The 17,229-nt window shown below is 34.9% G+C and overlaps 2 protein-coding genes across 3 annotated transcripts; both read left to right on the top strand.

Moving 5' to 3' along the window:
* Window positions 1-811: 811 nt before the first annotated feature.
* Window positions 812-12,280, top strand: LOC111446644. The gene is made up of 19 exons (XM_023085534.1): window positions 812-1,042; window positions 1,178-1,252; window positions 1,647-1,766; window positions 1,845-1,885; window positions 1,999-2,210; window positions 2,290-4,187; window positions 5,593-5,793; window positions 5,931-6,587; window positions 6,800-7,035; window positions 7,160-7,370; window positions 7,499-7,654; window positions 8,154-8,311; window positions 8,424-8,616; window positions 8,844-9,232; window positions 9,883-10,063; window positions 10,487-10,716; window positions 10,840-11,500; window positions 11,572-11,650; window positions 11,818-12,280. Exons 1-19 carry the CDS (start codon window positions 1,040-1,042, stop codon window positions 12,051-12,053), a joined length of 5,937 nt encoding a protein of 1,978 aa, XP_022941302.1. The 5' UTR covers window positions 812-1,039; the 3' UTR covers window positions 12,054-12,280.
* A 750-nt stretch (window positions 12,281-13,030) lies between these two features.
* LOC111446647 (glutamyl-tRNA(Gln) amidotransferase subunit C, chloroplastic/mitochondrial) lies at window positions 13,031-15,873 on the top strand. Of its 2 annotated transcripts, XM_023085539.1 has the most exons (6): window positions 13,031-13,061; window positions 13,096-13,322; window positions 13,409-13,449; window positions 14,789-14,844; window positions 15,491-15,542; window positions 15,632-15,873. In XM_023085539.1, the coding sequence occupies exons 2-6, from the start codon at window positions 13,110-13,112 to the stop codon at window positions 15,705-15,707; spliced, it is 438 nt and encodes a 145-aa protein (XP_022941307.1). In that variant the 5' UTR covers window positions 13,031-13,061; window positions 13,096-13,109; the 3' UTR covers window positions 15,708-15,873. The 2 variants fall into 2 exon arrangements, with proteins under 2 accessions (XP_022941307.1, XP_022941306.1); XM_023085538.1 differs by lacking the exon at window positions 13,031-13,061 and having other exon boundaries at window positions 13,068-13,322.
* The last annotated feature ends 1,356 nt before the right edge of the window (window positions 15,874-17,229 follow it).

Raw genomic sequence — 17,229 nt, 5'->3', positions numbered from 1 at the left:
TAAAAGATTTTTAACTCATGAACCAAATCAAATTTTCGATTTAAAAAAAAAAAAATTAACTCAACTCAAATTAAAAAAAAAAAAAAAATCAAACCCAACCTAGCCCTTACGATTTGGGTTTGGATAATATTGATTAATATAGTTCTCGAGTCAATGTTTATGAATATCGTCCACAATTCTAACCGTCTTAAATTTCCAATAGTATTCCTACTTTTTCTTTTTTTTTAATTAATTTTCTTTTTACTATATAAAAGTGATAGTCATTCAAATATATTATTAAAAAACGATTAAATTAATAGAATCTCATAAACTTAAACTTTAAATATATATATATATATATATATATTTATTTATTTAATGTTGGATTTAGATTAAAATAATTAATAATTTATTTAAAAAATATTCCTAAATTTTAAAAAATATTTAAAAAAATATCGTTGAATTTTCAATATTTCATTAATACATAACTCTTAATTAATGAATCGTTACACATTTTAAATATATTTAAAAAAATAATATTAATACTCTTAAAATTAAAAAAAAAAAAATCAATTTTTTTTATCATTTATATATATGACACATATTATTTATCTATCCCAAATATCAATTTTTTAAAAACATTTATCTTGAGTTGGGAAATAACTAATTTTAAAATAAATTGTTTAATTACGTAACACAATGTTTTATTATTATTTATTTTCTTTAAGTTGGAAGATATTCTTGAGACAAAAGAAAAAAAAAAAAAAAGGAAAAAGAAAAAAAAATAGTATTTTTATTAAAGTAATTCGAAGATTCCTTCCCGTCCCAATTCCATTGCTTTGGGCCTGTGTGGTTGATTTCGTTGTTGGTTCCCCAATATTCACCCCAATTCGAAACCATTAACAGTCAAGATTTTATAGCGCGAACAAGTTGAGGCGAAGAAGCAGGGCGAACTACCAGTTCCAAGAGACAATTGAACCCCAAAACTCCGAAAGAATCCGAAGCTTCGCGGGCTAAATGTGAAAGCTCTGGCTCAACACCGCTCCCAGTATTTCGAAATATGGTACAGTGATTTCCTGATTCTCGAGTTCATACAATATTCAATTGATTTGCCAAAACAACCTCCAATTATTCGTATTATTTTCGGAGATTCACTTCAATTTGTATGTTCATAACCTCGATTTCTTCTATTTTTCAGTTTTCAATCTCTGCAATTAATGATACAGACTCCAGAAATCAGTGGGAACCCCTAGCTCCCACTAAAGAAGCTCAGGCATGCCCTTCCTTTCTCTCTTTGTAGTTTTTTGTTTATTATTTAGCTTCAATGTCGTTTACATCTGTAGTTTAAACGAGGTGGAAATTGCCTTAACACATAGGAGTTTACGTGAGTGAAGAAAGAATGCGTTTCTAGAGATTACTGCATTTTTTTTGTTTAATTGTAATTAATATCGATGCAACTAAGCAAGTTGATGGTCTTTGATGCAACATGGAGCTTGTATGTTTGGTATTTTTGTTTTCTCTTTGTTGTTTTTAAGTCGTCTTATTGGGAAATTTTTGAAGAATGGCGATGATTTCCAACTTTGTTTGGAAAGAAGTGTGGTTAGACACTACAATAATAGTTGAATTGAAGATTCAATCACTATCTTAATTTTATCTGCTATACGCAGGAATTCCATCTGACACAAACTTACCACGATGGACTTCTTAAGTTAGAAGCAAAAGAGTATGAAAAGGCTCGTGAATTGTTGGAATCCGTTCTCAAGGATCATTTGATAGCATCTGCACAGGTTAGCTTTCTTAAAGGATCAGAGTAATTGATGGAGAACGAACCATGTATGGGATTCCTGATTTTTCTGGTTATGCAGGTTGATGGTGAAGCTGGTGATAATCATCTACTGCAGCTCAGGTTATTGATCCATGCTATCTTTTCTACTTGTTTCCAAAAGTTTAAGGTTTTATTGGATGAATATTTTCACCAATTCACTTCTTTTGTAATTACTCGTGAATGGTCTTTTGCAGATTCTTAGCACTTAAGAATCTTGCTGCTGTATTTCTACAACAGGGATCTGCACATTATGAGGGTGCTCTGCATTGTTATCTTCAAGCTGTGGAAATTGATTCTAAAGATTCTGTTGTATGGAACCAGCTGGGTACTTTATCTTGCTCAATGGGCTTACTTAGTATTTCACGTTGGGCATTTGAGCAAGGACTTGCATGCAGCCCTAATAATTGTGAGTATTTTATATGGTCTTTTAACATATTTCTTTCACAGACATGGTACTAAGTGTTTTATGGGTGGTTGTTGTTAAGGGAATTGCATGGAGAAGTTATTGGAAGTTCTAATTGCCATACGTGATGAGGTAGCCTGTCTTTCTGTAGCAGAATTGATTTTGAGGCACTGGCCATCACATGCTCGTGCTTTGCATGTGAAACGTACAATTGAAGAGCCGGAACCTGTTCTGTATGCGCCAAAAGGTATTGATAAGCTAGAACCAAAACATGTCCGACTCAAATTTACTGATAAGAGGAAGGCTAGTGAAGAGGATCTTGATGAGGATGTCAAAGTTAAAAGGTCAAACTGGAATATAGACCTCCATCTAGCAGAAGCTTCCTGGGTAGGTCTTGTTGATGGACTCCTAGATATCTTACGTCCATTGAGCGGATGCGGATCTGAGGTGGAGGCTGAAAAACCACTTAGATCTGGTGATGTTGGATTAAAAATTTGCCTACCACCCAGTTTAGATTGTAGTACTGCATTTATGGAGAGGAAAGAGCTTGCTTCTACCTCCATTAGTGGAAATACATCTCTTGCGGATTCTAACACAGAAAATTCATCTTCTTTTAAAGAAAAAGAGGCAAGTGGTTTAGATGAACATCCACAGGAGAGACGTAGTACGCGTCTTGAAAGGCTAAGAAGTCGTAAGCCTGGAATAGAAGAATTAGATTATTCTACTAGTAAAGATCTGGCCAGGGTTGTAACTCAGTATCTTGAACCCTTTATTTCCTGTGCATTGGGAACCAAAGATACTGACCATGATACCAGGAAGTCTGTTTCCTATCCTGATCAGGAGAGTAAATGGGATAAGGACTGCTATGATGTTCATACTTTTTTGGTAGAGAATTCCTGTAATTATGGTGCTTACCATGTGAGTCATATGCTTTTAGAAAAGCTTTCAAGAACGTATCCTTCATTTCAGGATGCATTTTTCAAATTTCTGGACTTGGAAAAGTTGACAAGACATTGGGGAAAGGACAGATCTCTTGAATGCAATCTTTTTCTTGCTGAACTCTATTTTGACTTTGGGTCATTCTCATCTGATACTTCCAAGCAATCTGAATTCATGTCAGAGGCTTCATATCATCTATGTAAGATCATTGAGTTAGTAGCCCTGGAATATCCCTTGAATTTGAGTTCTGTCCTAAAGAGTGATAATGGCTCTAGCAGTCTTCAAGGTGACAGCAGAATATCAACTGAAAATTCTAGTAACCAGCTTTTATTTGTTGAAAATTCACTTTTCACAAATAACAGATCCTTCTGGGTACGATTCTTTTGGCTTAGTGGGCAATTATCTTTGTGGGATGGAAACAAGGCAAAAGCCTGTGAAGAGTTCTGTATTTCTTTATCACTTCTGGAAAATAAGAATGATGTGCATGATTCTGTGTCACTGGTCTGCCTCCCTCACTGTCGGGTCTTGAAAAGGTTGACCTTGGATAGACTACTTTATGAAATTAACGTTTTAAAGGTTGACCTCTTGATGGAGAATGCTGTACCTGAAATGTTTGAGAAAGAAATGTATGAAGAATGCATCACTTTACTTTCTCCACTTCTATTTGGTGTAGATGAACTTGACCTTGATGCTTTATCCTTGCATTTTTCGGGAAGGAAAGATGCAGGGGTTACTTCGGTAGAACTTGCAGCGATTGATGTTTTAATCAAATCGTGTGAGAAGGAAAATCGTTTGGATATGGAGATATATTTGAATTCTCACCAACGGAAGCTGCAAATACTTGTGGCTGCTGCTGGAATGCATGAGTATTTTACATCAAGTAAATCCTTTCGTGAGAAGTCAGAGGCAAAAGCACTCTCTGACATAGAAACAAAGGATAGTGCGAGCAGCCACTGCAACCATCTAGTTGCAGAAGAAGTAAAAGCAACATCTCATTGTATATCACAAGTAAAGAACTCAATCGAACATTCCGGAGACTCAGTAAGCCAATATTTATTCCCCATTATTGTACTTTGTTGTTATCTTTTCATGTACTAAGTGATTTCTTCATTTAAAATCGAAAAATTGATCAAGCCTCTAGATGATTGTGTACAACTGTAATGCAAGTAAAACCAATTTTCTCAAGTTCATCCAGTTAATCCTACATTATTAAAGATATTATAATGGAATCAAGTACAAGTATCTGTTTTAGATGAGTCACTTTGTGGGAAAACTTGCTGTTCCTTACCATGTCATTACAAGTCCTTTTCATCTAATAGAGAAGTGTCCAAACATTAGTGAAATGGGTAAATAAGAATAATTTAAAAGCGTACTTCGTAAACTTTTGCCCCTGGTAGTAGATTGGAGCATAAGGTATCTTATCCTGTAGTTCTATTGACGGACTGAATCTTTTGGTCTCTTTAACTTTCAAATAATCTATTTGAGTCCTTGTGCTTTACATGATTATCTTAGTTCTGGTTTATTTTTTGACATATTAGAGTGCGTTCTTCACTAGAATTAAAGTTTTCAATAGAAATGACCAATTTTAAGGAAACAATATGAAGATAATTATATAAACAAGAAATTTGGTTTAGTAAATAATGTGAAGATGCTTATGTGAAAAGTTGACTATAATATTTATCCTAGAATGGAGACATTGATATTCCTTTTGTATATGTGCGAAGTGCCAACCAATTTTCATGGATTTTATAATGTCAGATTAAATATCATGAATAATGTCAATTGTCAAAGAGTACCGGTGATTTTCTGGAGAAAAAGAAAGATATTTCGTCGTGTTATAGATGTAACTCAAATAGATGGATAGGTAGTGGACAACATGGATAATTTTGTTCATGACTCTGTTTTATCCTATACATGCATAATTACTTAATTACCCTCTACATGCACAATTAAGTAATTTATGCATGTATATGCTTAAATAATTTATGCATGTATATGCTTAAATAATTTAATTACCATATACATGCATAAATTATTTAAGCATGATCATGGCTTTGTTTGGATATAGGAATTTCTTTGAGCAGGCTTAGTTACTGCATGGACTTTGATGAAAATTTGATGTCATTCGAAAGTGGTATTTTAAACTTCACTTGCCTGAGATCTTTAGTTACGTCATTCCTTAGAGGGCAATGGGGTTAGATTGTAGTTTTAGTTTTTTTAATACATTTATTTCTCTTACTGAATAAGGGAAGTTTATGGACGTTGCTTTTGAATTTTATAATTTTTAGTTTATTTTTTGCTAACATTTGAATTCAACTTGCTTATCAGGGTTGAAGCTAAAACTAAGTGTGTACAGAATGCATTCTTAATGCCTTTCTTGTCTGCTCTCTTCTCCTTTAAGAGCTGTACTCACTCATTACCACCATTGACTTTGTTATGCTTGCAGAATGACATACAGACAAGGAGGATTTCTGATATGCAGTTCTTGCTTTTATCAGTCATGTGTAACGTTATAAACATATTCCTCTCTAAGAGGTCTTCTGGCGTAGCAGTAGATGATCAAGTTGAAAAATGCTGCCTTGTAGATGCAGCCATTGCGTTCTGCAAACTCCAACATCTTGATCTTTCCGTGCCTGTGAAATCTCACGTCAGTATATGACCTTTTTAGGTTAATAAGTTAATTATCGAGCCTGCTATTGTGCTCCTCGGCCTATTCTTTTTATAAAGATTCCCTTTGCAGTTGTTACTCTTATATTCTGATCAATTTCTGACTTTTCAATGTAGGTTGAGTTAATTGTTGCAACACATGACCTACTTGCAGAATATGGTCTCTGCTGTTGGGGTGAGGGTGAAGGAGAGGAAGGAAAGTTTCTTAAATTTTCCATAAAGCATCTCTTAGCTTTGGATATGAAACTTAAATTGAACAACTCGGTAAATGGGAAAAGAATTGAATGTGATGACATGGAATGGCAGAATTGTCAGGTAAAAGCATCTCCAGACCGACCAAAATTAAATGCTCAAGATTTGGGATTAAGTCACAATGATGAAAAGAAATCCCCAATGAAGGATGCTAAGGAGGATATAACACAGGAAGGCTTGTCAACTCATAAATTGATATTGAAAGATGCTATAGAAGGAGAATTTATTAAGCAAGGAAGTGAGGAATCTGTTGGCAAGCTCAGCTCTGGTGAAAATAATAGCGACCAACTAGTAGAGTGTGAGAATGAGCAAAATGAAGATGAAAAGGAGGAGCTAGAGTTAAAAATTGACAATGCTTTGGATCAGTGCTTTTTCTGCTTGTACGGGTTAAACCTCAGATGTGACTCATCATATGACGACGATCTATCTGTACATAAAAATACTAGCCGTGGGGATTATCAGACCAAGGAACAGTGTGCTGATGTTTTCCAGTATATACTTCCTTATGCAAAGGCATCTTCTGTAAGTACTTTCTGCAAGTATGTCCACTGTTCTATTAGTGTCTCCCTCCCCTTTGATAGAATTTATGTTTACTTGGAGAAATCAGACACTTGCACTCCCATATTTTGGTGGGACTATCAAGAGTTCTGAATTTATGATTTACAGGAGTTAGCATTAAATTGAATTTAGTTTGATTGGCCTTTTATCTGGTGCCCTGTTTTTCTGCCTTTCAGAGAACTGGACTAGTCAAACTGCGAAGGGTTCTAAGAGCCATCCGCAAACACTTTTTAAAACCTCCAGAGGAAGTATTGGATGGAAATGTGATAGACAAGTTCCTGGATGATCCCAATTTGTGTGAAGAGAAACTCTCTGACGAAGCTGGTTCAGATGAGTTTCTTGTAACAATGACAAAGATATTACTGAATGATGTAGGAAGCCTTAAACAATATCGAACATCAGTCTTAGGGAGGTAAGACTTTGCATTACTTTTGCGATGACCTATGGTAAAACAGGGTAATTCTTCACTTTAAAAATATTAAATTCATTAAATGTTTGCTCTTGAAATTGAGCTATCTGTATTTTCCTGATTGCAGCTCTGAATCATATGTGGAAGTTTATAGCAACTTATATTTTTTCCTTGCTCAATCCGAGGAAATGAGTGCAACTGACAAATATCCAGGTTTTGTGCTCACCAAGGAAGGGGAGGAATTTGTACAACATAATGCAAGCCTCTTCAAATATGATTTACTGTATAATCCTCTGCGATTTGAGAGCTGGCAAAAACTTGCACATATTTATGATGAGGTAAATGTACTGTCATTTTGCATAATCCACCCGTCTGTTTTGGTGGGTACACATTTCTTACAGATATGCATCTTCAAATCATTCTTGTAAGTTCCATTCTCAGAAATTCTATATTGACCACAAAACAGGAGGTAGACCTGCTGCTCAATGATGGTAGTAAGCACATCAATGTTGCAGGATGGAGGAAAAATGATACTTTACCCCATAGAGTGGAGATAAGCCGAAGGAGGAGCAGGCGTTGTCTGCTTATGAGTTTAGCTTTAGCAAAGTCATCAACTCAGCAGGTTTGACCTCTAAATTTTCTCTATGTTCAGTTGGAGACCAGACCCCATCATTTTATGGTTTCTGCCGTATGTTAGGTTTGTTTCTTAATCATGTGGATAGTATGTCATTTTAGCAGTGAGGTGCTTTTATAACTTTTTTATTTCATTATATTCATTTAAGATGGAGATGATGTTTAGGAAACGCCTGCACGTTTTATTGATGACCATCATTATAATGAAATAAAGTTAAAGTTTATTCAGATTACTCGTCAGGGTTCTTACCTATAATTTGTAGAAATGTTCTTTATTTTGAATATTAAAATATATGTAAATAGTAGATGATTCGATGCTTGAATCTGTAAGATGGACTCATCTCATATAATGTTTGGTCTTTTCTATCAATACTTGTCATGGTTTTAATTACTCTTACTCTTCCGCCTCAAGTTTGAGTCTAAGAACTTGTGGGAGTTAAAAATAAAAAAGTGTTGTTAACTCATGTTTGAACCTTTTTTGACTCCAGCGTGAGATACATGAGCTACTAGCACTTGTGTACTATGACAGTCTTCAAAATGTGGTTCCATTTTATGATCAGCGGTCGATGGTGCCTCCGAAGGATGAAGCATGGTTCAGATTTTGTGAGAATTCCTTGAAACATTTCAAAAAAGCTTTTGCACATCAGTATATTCTCTCTTCACTTTTGATATCTTTTGATTTATTTCTCAACAATACCTTACCACAATTTTGTAATTTAACCGTGTTTTTTTTTATTTTATGCTCTATTTTCATACAGGCAAGATTGGTCTCATGCATTCTATATGGGCAAACTTAGTGAAAAGCTCGGGCTTTCACATGATAAAGCTCTATCATATTATGCTAAAGCTATTGCTTTGAATCCATCAGCTGTTGATTCTATTTACAGGATGCATGCGTCACGCTTGAAGGTTCTTGGTAAATGTGGAAAACAGGATATGCAGGCTTTGAAGGTTTGTAACCTAAAACCTTATAAAGTTGTAATCGTTGCTTGTTTTGATTATAGTGGATTTATTATATTAATTTTCAACGAAGTACAAATACTCGTGAATTCCTGTTTCATGTCATCCTTTTGAATTTTAGATATTTAGCGAACTATGGTAGACTTTGGATGAGTTCCATTTTCCCTTATATATATAATATATATTATATATCCTTGCTTTTTGTTGGAATTATCCAGGATCTTTCAACTTATGCCTTTAATCAGTCAACTAGAGATGCTTTGATGGAAATACTGAATAAATTTGGTCCCAAGACTTTGGATTTACCTTCGGGCGTGGATGGCAGTGAGGCAAATTCTGAGGATATAAAGCATGATGAATCCCTTAAAGTGGAAGAGGCGTGGCACATGCTTTACAACGATTGTCTTTATGGACTTGAAACTTGTGTTGAAGGGGATCTTAAACACTATCATAAAGCCAGATATGCACTTGCTCAAGGTCTTTATAGAAGGGGTGAGCGCGGTGATCTGGGCAGAGCAAAGGATGAGCTCTCATTTTGTTTTAAATCATCTCGTTCATCATTTACAATAAATATGTGGGAGATTGACAGCACGATAAAAAAGGGAAGGTATGGTCTCAATGCTTGTCCAAAGTCTTTATGTTATAGATAACTCATTCAGGGTAATTCAATGATACCGGAAGAGAAGTCTTCACAATATGCTTGCATTATGAAGTAGTATGTCAACTGATTTTATATTTGACTATATGCAGGATAGGATAAAAAATGATTGATGTTCTTACTTCCTCTTTCTGTTATTGCTAGAATCTATCTTATTAATAGAAAGAAATCATGTTTCGAACTGTAGATAGCTGTTCCAAGTGATATGAAGAGCATGGAAGTTTTGAAAATGATTATTACATTATCCATAGTATTTAGTTTTTCTTGTAAAAGGAAATTATCCATACCATTTTCTTTGTAACGTCCAAGTCCTAATCTATGTTTTCTGTGGTTTGAAGTATTCATAATGAAGTACCTTATATACTTGCTTACACATTTCAAAGCAAATTTACTTGAAAGTTAGTCTTCCAATGTAGCATAAGTAATTCTGTATTACAGGACAAAACTTCTGGTCTTCATAGAACAAAAAGGCACTTGAAGTTAATTTACGATAAAGTTCTTGGAAGTTTATTTCTTGCATTAGAAGTTTAACCTAATGTAATGCCTTCAGCACGTGTAATTAAAAAGGAAGCTACCTTTTTGACATATCTATATTTCAGGCGCAAAACACCTGGTCTTTCTGGGAATAAAAAAGCACTTGAAGTTAATTTACCAGAAAGTTCTCGGAAGTTTATTACATGTATAAGGAAGTACTTATTGTTTTATTTGAAACTTCTGGAGGAGACTGGAGATATCTGTACCCTTGAGCGTGCTTATATATCACTTCGAGCAGATAAAAGGGTAACAACTACGTGCTTTGAACTATTTCTATTCAATTCAATATTTCATCAGCCACATATTAAATTTAAATTGTAGATTCCTACATATACAATGCAGGGAAAATAATTTAATGTTGTGCATATGTAATGTAGTTGTATGCAAAAATTGGGATAAATGTAATTAAGTCATCTTGGCCGTTACTTTTCTTTTTGTTTCTTTAATGGAGAAACCATATAATTCTTACTTTTTTTTGTTCAATATGCGTACAAGCGCACATGTTTTTATGTTTTTATTTATGTATGCATGTATGTATATTTCATTTATTGATGTTGGTAGGCCATCAACTCTGTGAATTCAATTTTCATTATGTGTTGACGATCTTGTCGAATTGCACCTTGCTTATGTTGTTGCTTATGTGGCATGTAACACCAATCATCAATCCAGTTTGCATTGTGCATTGAAGATCTAGTTCCAGTTGCTCTAGGGAGGTATGTCAAGGTTTTGATTACGTCTGTTCGTCAAGTTGGGATTGCCAGCTGTGGTGATGCAAGCGGCTACGAACATATACTAGAGAAAATATTTGCTCTGTTCATGGAGCAAGGTAACTTATGGCCAGAACTCTGCAGTTTGCCTGAAATACGAGGACCGGGTATATCAGAAAGCAATTTGTTTGGGTAAGCATATTAGAGAGTTATCTGATTTATCGAGCTTTTGTTTTTTCCCAGTGTTGCCATAGACTTTTCAAACACTAGTGCTACTGTACTTGGATATGAACTTTTGGAATCTGATTGCCGCAGGTATCTTCATGATCATATCATTACTTTGGAGAGAAATGTCAAGGTTGAGAATCTTGAAGCAATAAATGAGAAGATTCGCAAACGTTTTAAGAATCCGAAGTTGTCCAATATTAACATTGCAAAAGTTTGCAGGCATGCTTCTACTGCATGGTGTAGATCCCTTATAATTAGCTTGGCACAGATCACTCCCGTTCCTTCTGAATCCTCGACCGAAATTCAAACGTCAAGTTCATTACCTGTTGGTTTAGAAAGTAACCAGCTACTTTGTGTGGATTTGCAAATTAATGAATTATGGAGTTCAACATTTGAGGACTCAACACATCTGAGAAGTCTTGAACCGAAATGGTGCCCGATCTTGTCCAAAATCAATAACGTATTTGTTAAAAGAGCTACAGAAGTGAATTGGGAAACTGCTAACTCTTTGCTTCGATCTTCTTACAACTTTTTTCGTGAGAGCTCTTGCGTGTTGCCATCTGGCTTGAACCTGTATCTAGCTCCAGGTCGACTGGCAACCGGAGTAAACTTCCAACGGCGCATGGATGGGGTTGAAATTCTAGATTTCAGCATGCCAAGGAAGCTTCTCTTGTGGGCTTACACCCTAGTGTATGGTCATTTTGCTAATATTTCATCGGTGGTGAAGCATTGTGAAGAACATCTGAAGGTATGAACTGAAAAATCTGTTATTGTGATGTGATAGTTGTCAAGTGATTAATGATTGGCTAACCTTTTCAGTCAAAGTTAAAGAAGGGAGCTGGAAATCCCGCCACACATGCTCACTCAAACTTGCCTGCTGTGATATCTTCATCAACAGGTTGCTTTCTTTTCTTTTTTCATGCTTCTACTTAGGAAAACTGGAAATGATGTTGCATACCACTTTTATCCCGCCTTTCTTCTCATTTTGCTTGTTTAATTGCCATGATCTGTTAATGATTCGAAACTCATATCTACCTCGGCTCCTCTGCCTCGCCTTATATGCAGTTCTAGGCATCGGAAAAGATGGTTCTAACTATAGTGGGGAGACTGATGCAGAAGCATCTCCAGCCACCCCAGTTACATCTACGTCGTTGCTGGAGAGTCACGGCGCGAGCAGTACCATGCCGCTTCTTTCTGCTGGCGACGCTCGTAAAAGCTCCTTTTATGGCTCCCAACTTCAACAATGTAACAGTACCATTGCAGAGAGGATAGCTAATGGAGGAGATTCAGACAAAGGATGATACTCCCTCCAGGTGCTTGCTCTCTCAGTAAGTAAGCAATTCACAACGCTTTCTTTATATCCTGTAACTTATGAGAAATCTCCCAAAGAATAGGCTTTAAATATCCATTTCAATCGCCAAATATACACATCTTGTGGCATGTCATTCACTAATTGTGATCGTTGCTTGAAATATTAACCAAAATTCTCATGTCTGAATGATAAACTAGCAGCTCGTGTCCTTTCACCCAAGACGACTAGAATCAAATGGTATTTATTGAATTGTTTCTTCTATATCATTGACTGTCGAATCCAATTTGTCTGATTTTGCACACTATACCGGCCATTTCCGACACATTATCCTTATTTATTTTCATAGCAGATATGAACCGGTGAAACGAAGATTTTCAGTCCTCTGCTCTACCAACTGAGCTATAGCGACCATTTCCTACGCATTATCTTTATATTCAATAGTAGACCGGTGACACAAAGATTTTTATCCTCTGCTCTACCAATTGAGCTATACCGACCATTTCATTTTCAACACATTAGACGTATTTATTGTAATAGATGACTTTGGTTTATATGAAGTGCAAATAAGAAAAAAGTATACCAAAAGTCTATCTTACTATATTTGATTTTTTTAACTGAACATTAATCATTAATTATAAATTAATTTCAAATTATATGCACAAAATTATTTTCGTATTTTCAATAATATATAAAATATATTAAATTTCAATTTGATTTTATAAATATTCCTCTTTTTTATTTCCTTTTATTTTTAACTCGAAATCTATTTTAAAAGGATAGAGATTAAATTAAATATAGACTTTAATATAGAAATTATATTATATTTTAACATAATTCAATTTATATAAAATTTATATTCTGAGAGATTAAAAGGTAAAAAACCAAATTTATTTATTTGTGAATAAATACAAAATTTGAAATATAACCGAAAATATAATTTAATTCTGTGGGGGATATTTTCCCAAAACGATACATGTTATAGAGCCGCAGTGGAAAACTTGGCGGCTGGTTCCAAATTATATCGTCTTCCCCTTCGCGTTTGGAAATGGGAAGTGGAGCTCTGCGTTTGCTCAAAGGAGCTTCATCACTTCCATCGTTGAATCCCCAAATCTTCATTTCTACCAGTTTGAATTCGCTTCCTGTTTCTAGTATCAGAATCCGGAAATGTTCGACTGCTCCAGGAATTCGTGCCTCTCTTCAACCTCCCGATGTTCCTCGTTTAGCTGAAACAGCTCGAATTTCCCTCAATCCGAATGAGGTATGTGAGGCCTTCACCATCTCAATGTTTTCTTCTGTTTCTTCGATCTTCTTCTTCTTCAAGTAAAATCCGCTTCTCGCTTTCAGGTTGAAGAATTTGCTCCTAAGATTCGACAGGTTGTTGACTGGTAAGCTTCGCTCTCTTTCTCTCTCTCTCTCTCACGCACACAGAAACTGATAGACCTTGAAAAATATTAGGCATCTAGATAAATTTAGGGTAAAAGAATGCTGTTCAAAGTATGTGACCTCCGCGACTGTGGCGAACGCTCAGACTTGGTTATCGTAAATGTTGGTTTGTTATCTTAGGTGAGACTGAAAAGATGATGGTCTTTGTTGGTGTCTGGCCTCTAGGGAACTTACTATGAGACAGTTGCCTCTTATGCCCTACACATTGAGGGGAATTCTTCAGGGGCAGGTTGTAAAATGAGATTCTATGAATTTACATTTACTTCCCTCAGCTGAAGAAAGGGTGACAAGATCAAATGAGATTATGTTGTTGTCTTTATAACCTGTTTTACATTAACTTTCGGGGTTAACGATGATCTTATGAGCGAATTGGAACATTTAATGCAGTTCTGTTATCTCTAGTTTTGCTTTGAAATTTTGAATACTTGAAACTTCTATTTCCTCCCAGTGTTCATTGTTGATTTCTTAACAATGTGCAAGCATCAAACTCAGGAATCTAGAGAACCCTCCACATTAGGATTACTGTTGTAATCATCCGCATCTTTCTTCTTCTTCTTCTTCAAATAGTGAAAAGTTACAAAAGGTGCATCATAGGGGATTACAAAGGACAAGCCCAATTAGTACTAAAGCAAGCATAGAATCATGGTTACGAAAAATAAGAGTGCACCAAGGTAAGCAAATCGAACAAATTAAATCCCAAACTTCCTACATTACAGCCATTTCTGTTACAATAATAATGTAAACAGCCATTTAACCATATTTGCTAATAATGATGTTTATCTGGGGATTTTTTTTTTCTTTCTCTTTTGAGAGAAATGGCCCGCCAATTTGGATGTTAAAGCCACATTTCTGTTTTTGAGCTTGTCCAAGTCGAGATCTTCTTGCTCAGGATTGCAAGACCAAGTCTGCACTTAATGAGGTGACTTCACCACTGTGGCACCATCCCCTTATGCCCCCAAAATGTTTTTTTACACTCTTTTTTATTTTGGAGATTTTTTTAACAAATTCTTAAAAGTAAAAGTAGTAGGTTGAGATGCTGGCTAGAACTGACTGGATTAAAATCTTATATCTGTATGTCGGTTGAGTCACTCAAGAGTTTAGACTATGTGCTGAGATAGAAGCACTGGGAACATGATTTATATATCTTTTTATGAAATTGTTCGTTCTATTAACTCTCTGTTTGAGTTTTTCATTCTTCCAATGAAATTGTTCATTCGGTTAAGTTTATTCTCTTGGCTGTTGTGGTTTCTATTAACTTAATATGATAATGTTATGTTTTAGGTTTGGGCAGCTCCAGGCGGTTGATCTTCAAAGCATTGAGCCTTCCATTAGGGCAGGTACATGCAACAACTCTTAGGAGTTCATTACTGTCAATCATCTTGAAACTTGTTTGCTGTTCTTCTAGCCATGCTTTCGCTTGTTTCTCACTGTTAAGTGTTGATTTCAAATCGCACGTCTATTCAAAATGGAAATTTAAATCACATAATCGTTATTTTCATTGGAAAATAGTGATCATAAGATGTGGAGGCATTGCCTACTTCTCACGACACTGGTGATGCAATGAAGCATATCGTGGAGGGGGATAGCAGCAATAGGACCCGAAACTTAGCACTGTTTACTTGAGCTATCATGGCCAGGATAATTGATTACGATTTCAGATACCAAAAAAGCTGCTCCCCCACCCACAGATGTTTCTATTTCTTTCTGGGAGATTTTTGGATCATAATTTTATCAAGTTATTAAAATGCTAAAAACCTCAAGACGGTTAAGACGGTTAGGAATCACAACCCTTCGCAATAGCATGATATTGTCCACTTTGAGCGTAAGCTCTCATGACTTTGCTTTTGGCTTCCTCAACAATGAAAATGTATTCCTTACTTATAAACAACCTCTTAATTAGTCAATATGGGACTCCTCTTCCAACACTCCTCAACAAAGACAAACAGCTAGAGTGCAGCATACTGATTTTCCTAATATTTACAGATACTGAAGGTGGCAATCAGCGGGATGATGTTTCTGAAACATTCGAAAACAGGTAACCTGGTTATTTTGCAACTTGTGCTGTTACAACATTGGGCAGGAAATTTCAGTCCTAACTCCATTTTTTCTTTTGTTTATCCCCAGAGAGGCCATGATTGGCGCAGTTCCAGTCTTTGATGAGCCGTATATCAGAGTTCCTAAAGTTCTGAATAAGGAGTAGTTGCTAAGGTAGGCAGCTTGTTTCATCTGTTTCTGTCCTTCATTAATAGCATGTTCTTCGACATCTTATGTCGCCGAAATGATTAACTTGGCTACAAGTTACTCGGCAATATTCGAATTACAGTTCAAATTAATCATCCATAAATCCTAATCTTAGTTCAAATGTCTAGTTTCTCCATTTTTTAAAATCCAAAACTCAAATTCTAATGTTGGAGAAAGGGAGCTGTCCTCCTTGTTGAGCTATCAACTCACCTTGGAGAGATAATGGAGAGAGATTCAGGTCAATCTAGCCTCTTTATCACATAAATCCATGTCCAGATTCATATGTTTGTAGATATTATTTTTCATTTCAAAGTCGTCTCTTAGGTTGCTTCAAGGATGGCTCTGCTGGGTCCATTGGTTAGCTAAGTATGAGGTGCAAATGGCTAGCAAGAATATTCAGAATAATAATTATAAATATTTAGCAACTTGGTACGTCCAATGAAATTAAGAAATTTCCTCTAGCAATTCGGTTAGCTCCGTTAGATGAACACAACTCTCCACAATAGTATAATATTGTCTACTTTGAGCATAAGCTCTCGTGGCTTTATTTTGAGCTTCCTCAAAAAGGCTTCATACCAATAGAGAGAGTATTTTTTGATTATAAACTCATGATCATTCCCTAAATTAGTCGATGTGGAACTTTCATCATCCAACAAGCTCATCATTAGGTCGACTAGGGAAAGTCTTTTAAGCTTCTAATTTTGAACTCAAACCCCTTTAATTTATTTTTGGTTCATTTTATATTCTATCATATGTTAAATTTTAGTCTTTATATTTTTAATAAATCTTAAAATGAGTTGATAATTCGAAAGTCATTTTAAAAATAAAAATAAAAATAAAAATAAAATTGATTGTATAATAATAATAATATTAATTTTCTGGGTTGGTAGATTTTCATTTCTCTTTAAATTATAATCAATGAGTATGTAGATTCTATAATATATAACTTTAAATAATGAGGTTGATAATCGGGAATCAATATATTTTCTGGCAGACGCAGGGTAGGTAGGATGGTGCTGGGTCCCACAGGATAGTTTTAGACGTTAAAAATATCCCTAATTTATTATTGCTATTCACATTGAAAGTCAATGAGTTGTCTTGTTGACTTTTTACCAAAGAAAAATTGTCCTAAATCTTTAAATATATCCTATTAAAATAATAATAATAATAATAAAATACTTCTTTCTTTTTTAGATGTCAGAAATTCAAATATTTATATTTTATGAGCTAAAGAAACTAATTATTTAACTGAATATTAAAAAATTTATTGTTAAGTTTGAAATTTCCTTAATCAAACTGGATCACATGGCACGTGCGAGAATTACCAATAATTAAAGATAATTGAAGTAAAGTATTGATAAAACTTAAATTAATTAAGAAAGATAAGGAGGAAATTCACGTAAGCTAATACCAAAAGGTTGAATAGGCCCAAACAAAAAAAAAAAAAAAAAAAAAAAAAAAAAAAAAAAAAAAAAAAAAAA

This window comes from Cucurbita moschata, unplaced genomic scaffold, assembly GCF_002738365.1.
Source record: "Cucurbita moschata cultivar Rifu unplaced genomic scaffold, Cmos_1.0 Cmo_Scf00008, whole genome shotgun sequence".
Taxonomy (NCBI): Eukaryota; Viridiplantae; Streptophyta; class Magnoliopsida; order Cucurbitales; family Cucurbitaceae; genus Cucurbita; species Cucurbita moschata.
This window is presented reverse-complemented; position numbering and strand designations above follow the sequence as displayed.

Bases quoted from the DNA above. Each gene is read 5' to 3' on its own strand.
- LOC111446644 (XM_023085534.1), top strand. The intron at 1,767-1,844 runs GTTAGCTTTCTT...CTGGTTATGCAG, and splicing joins ATTTGATAGCATCTGCACAG to GTTGATGGTGAAGCTGGTGA. The intron at 6,588-6,799 runs GTAAGTACTTTC...TCTGCCTTTCAG, and splicing joins CTTATGCAAAGGCATCTTCT to AGAACTGGACTAGTCAAACT.
- LOC111446647 (XM_023085539.1), top strand. From the start codon at position 13,110: ATGGGAAGTGGAGCTCTGCGTTTGCTCAAAGGAGCTTCATCACTTCCA. The intron at 13,323-13,408 runs GTATGTGAGGCC...TCTCGCTTTCAG, and splicing joins TTTCCCTCAATCCGAATGAG to GTTGAAGAATTTGCTCCTAA. The intron at 14,845-15,490 runs GTACATGCAACA...TAATATTTACAG, and splicing joins TGAGCCTTCCATTAGGGCAG to ATACTGAAGGTGGCAATCAG.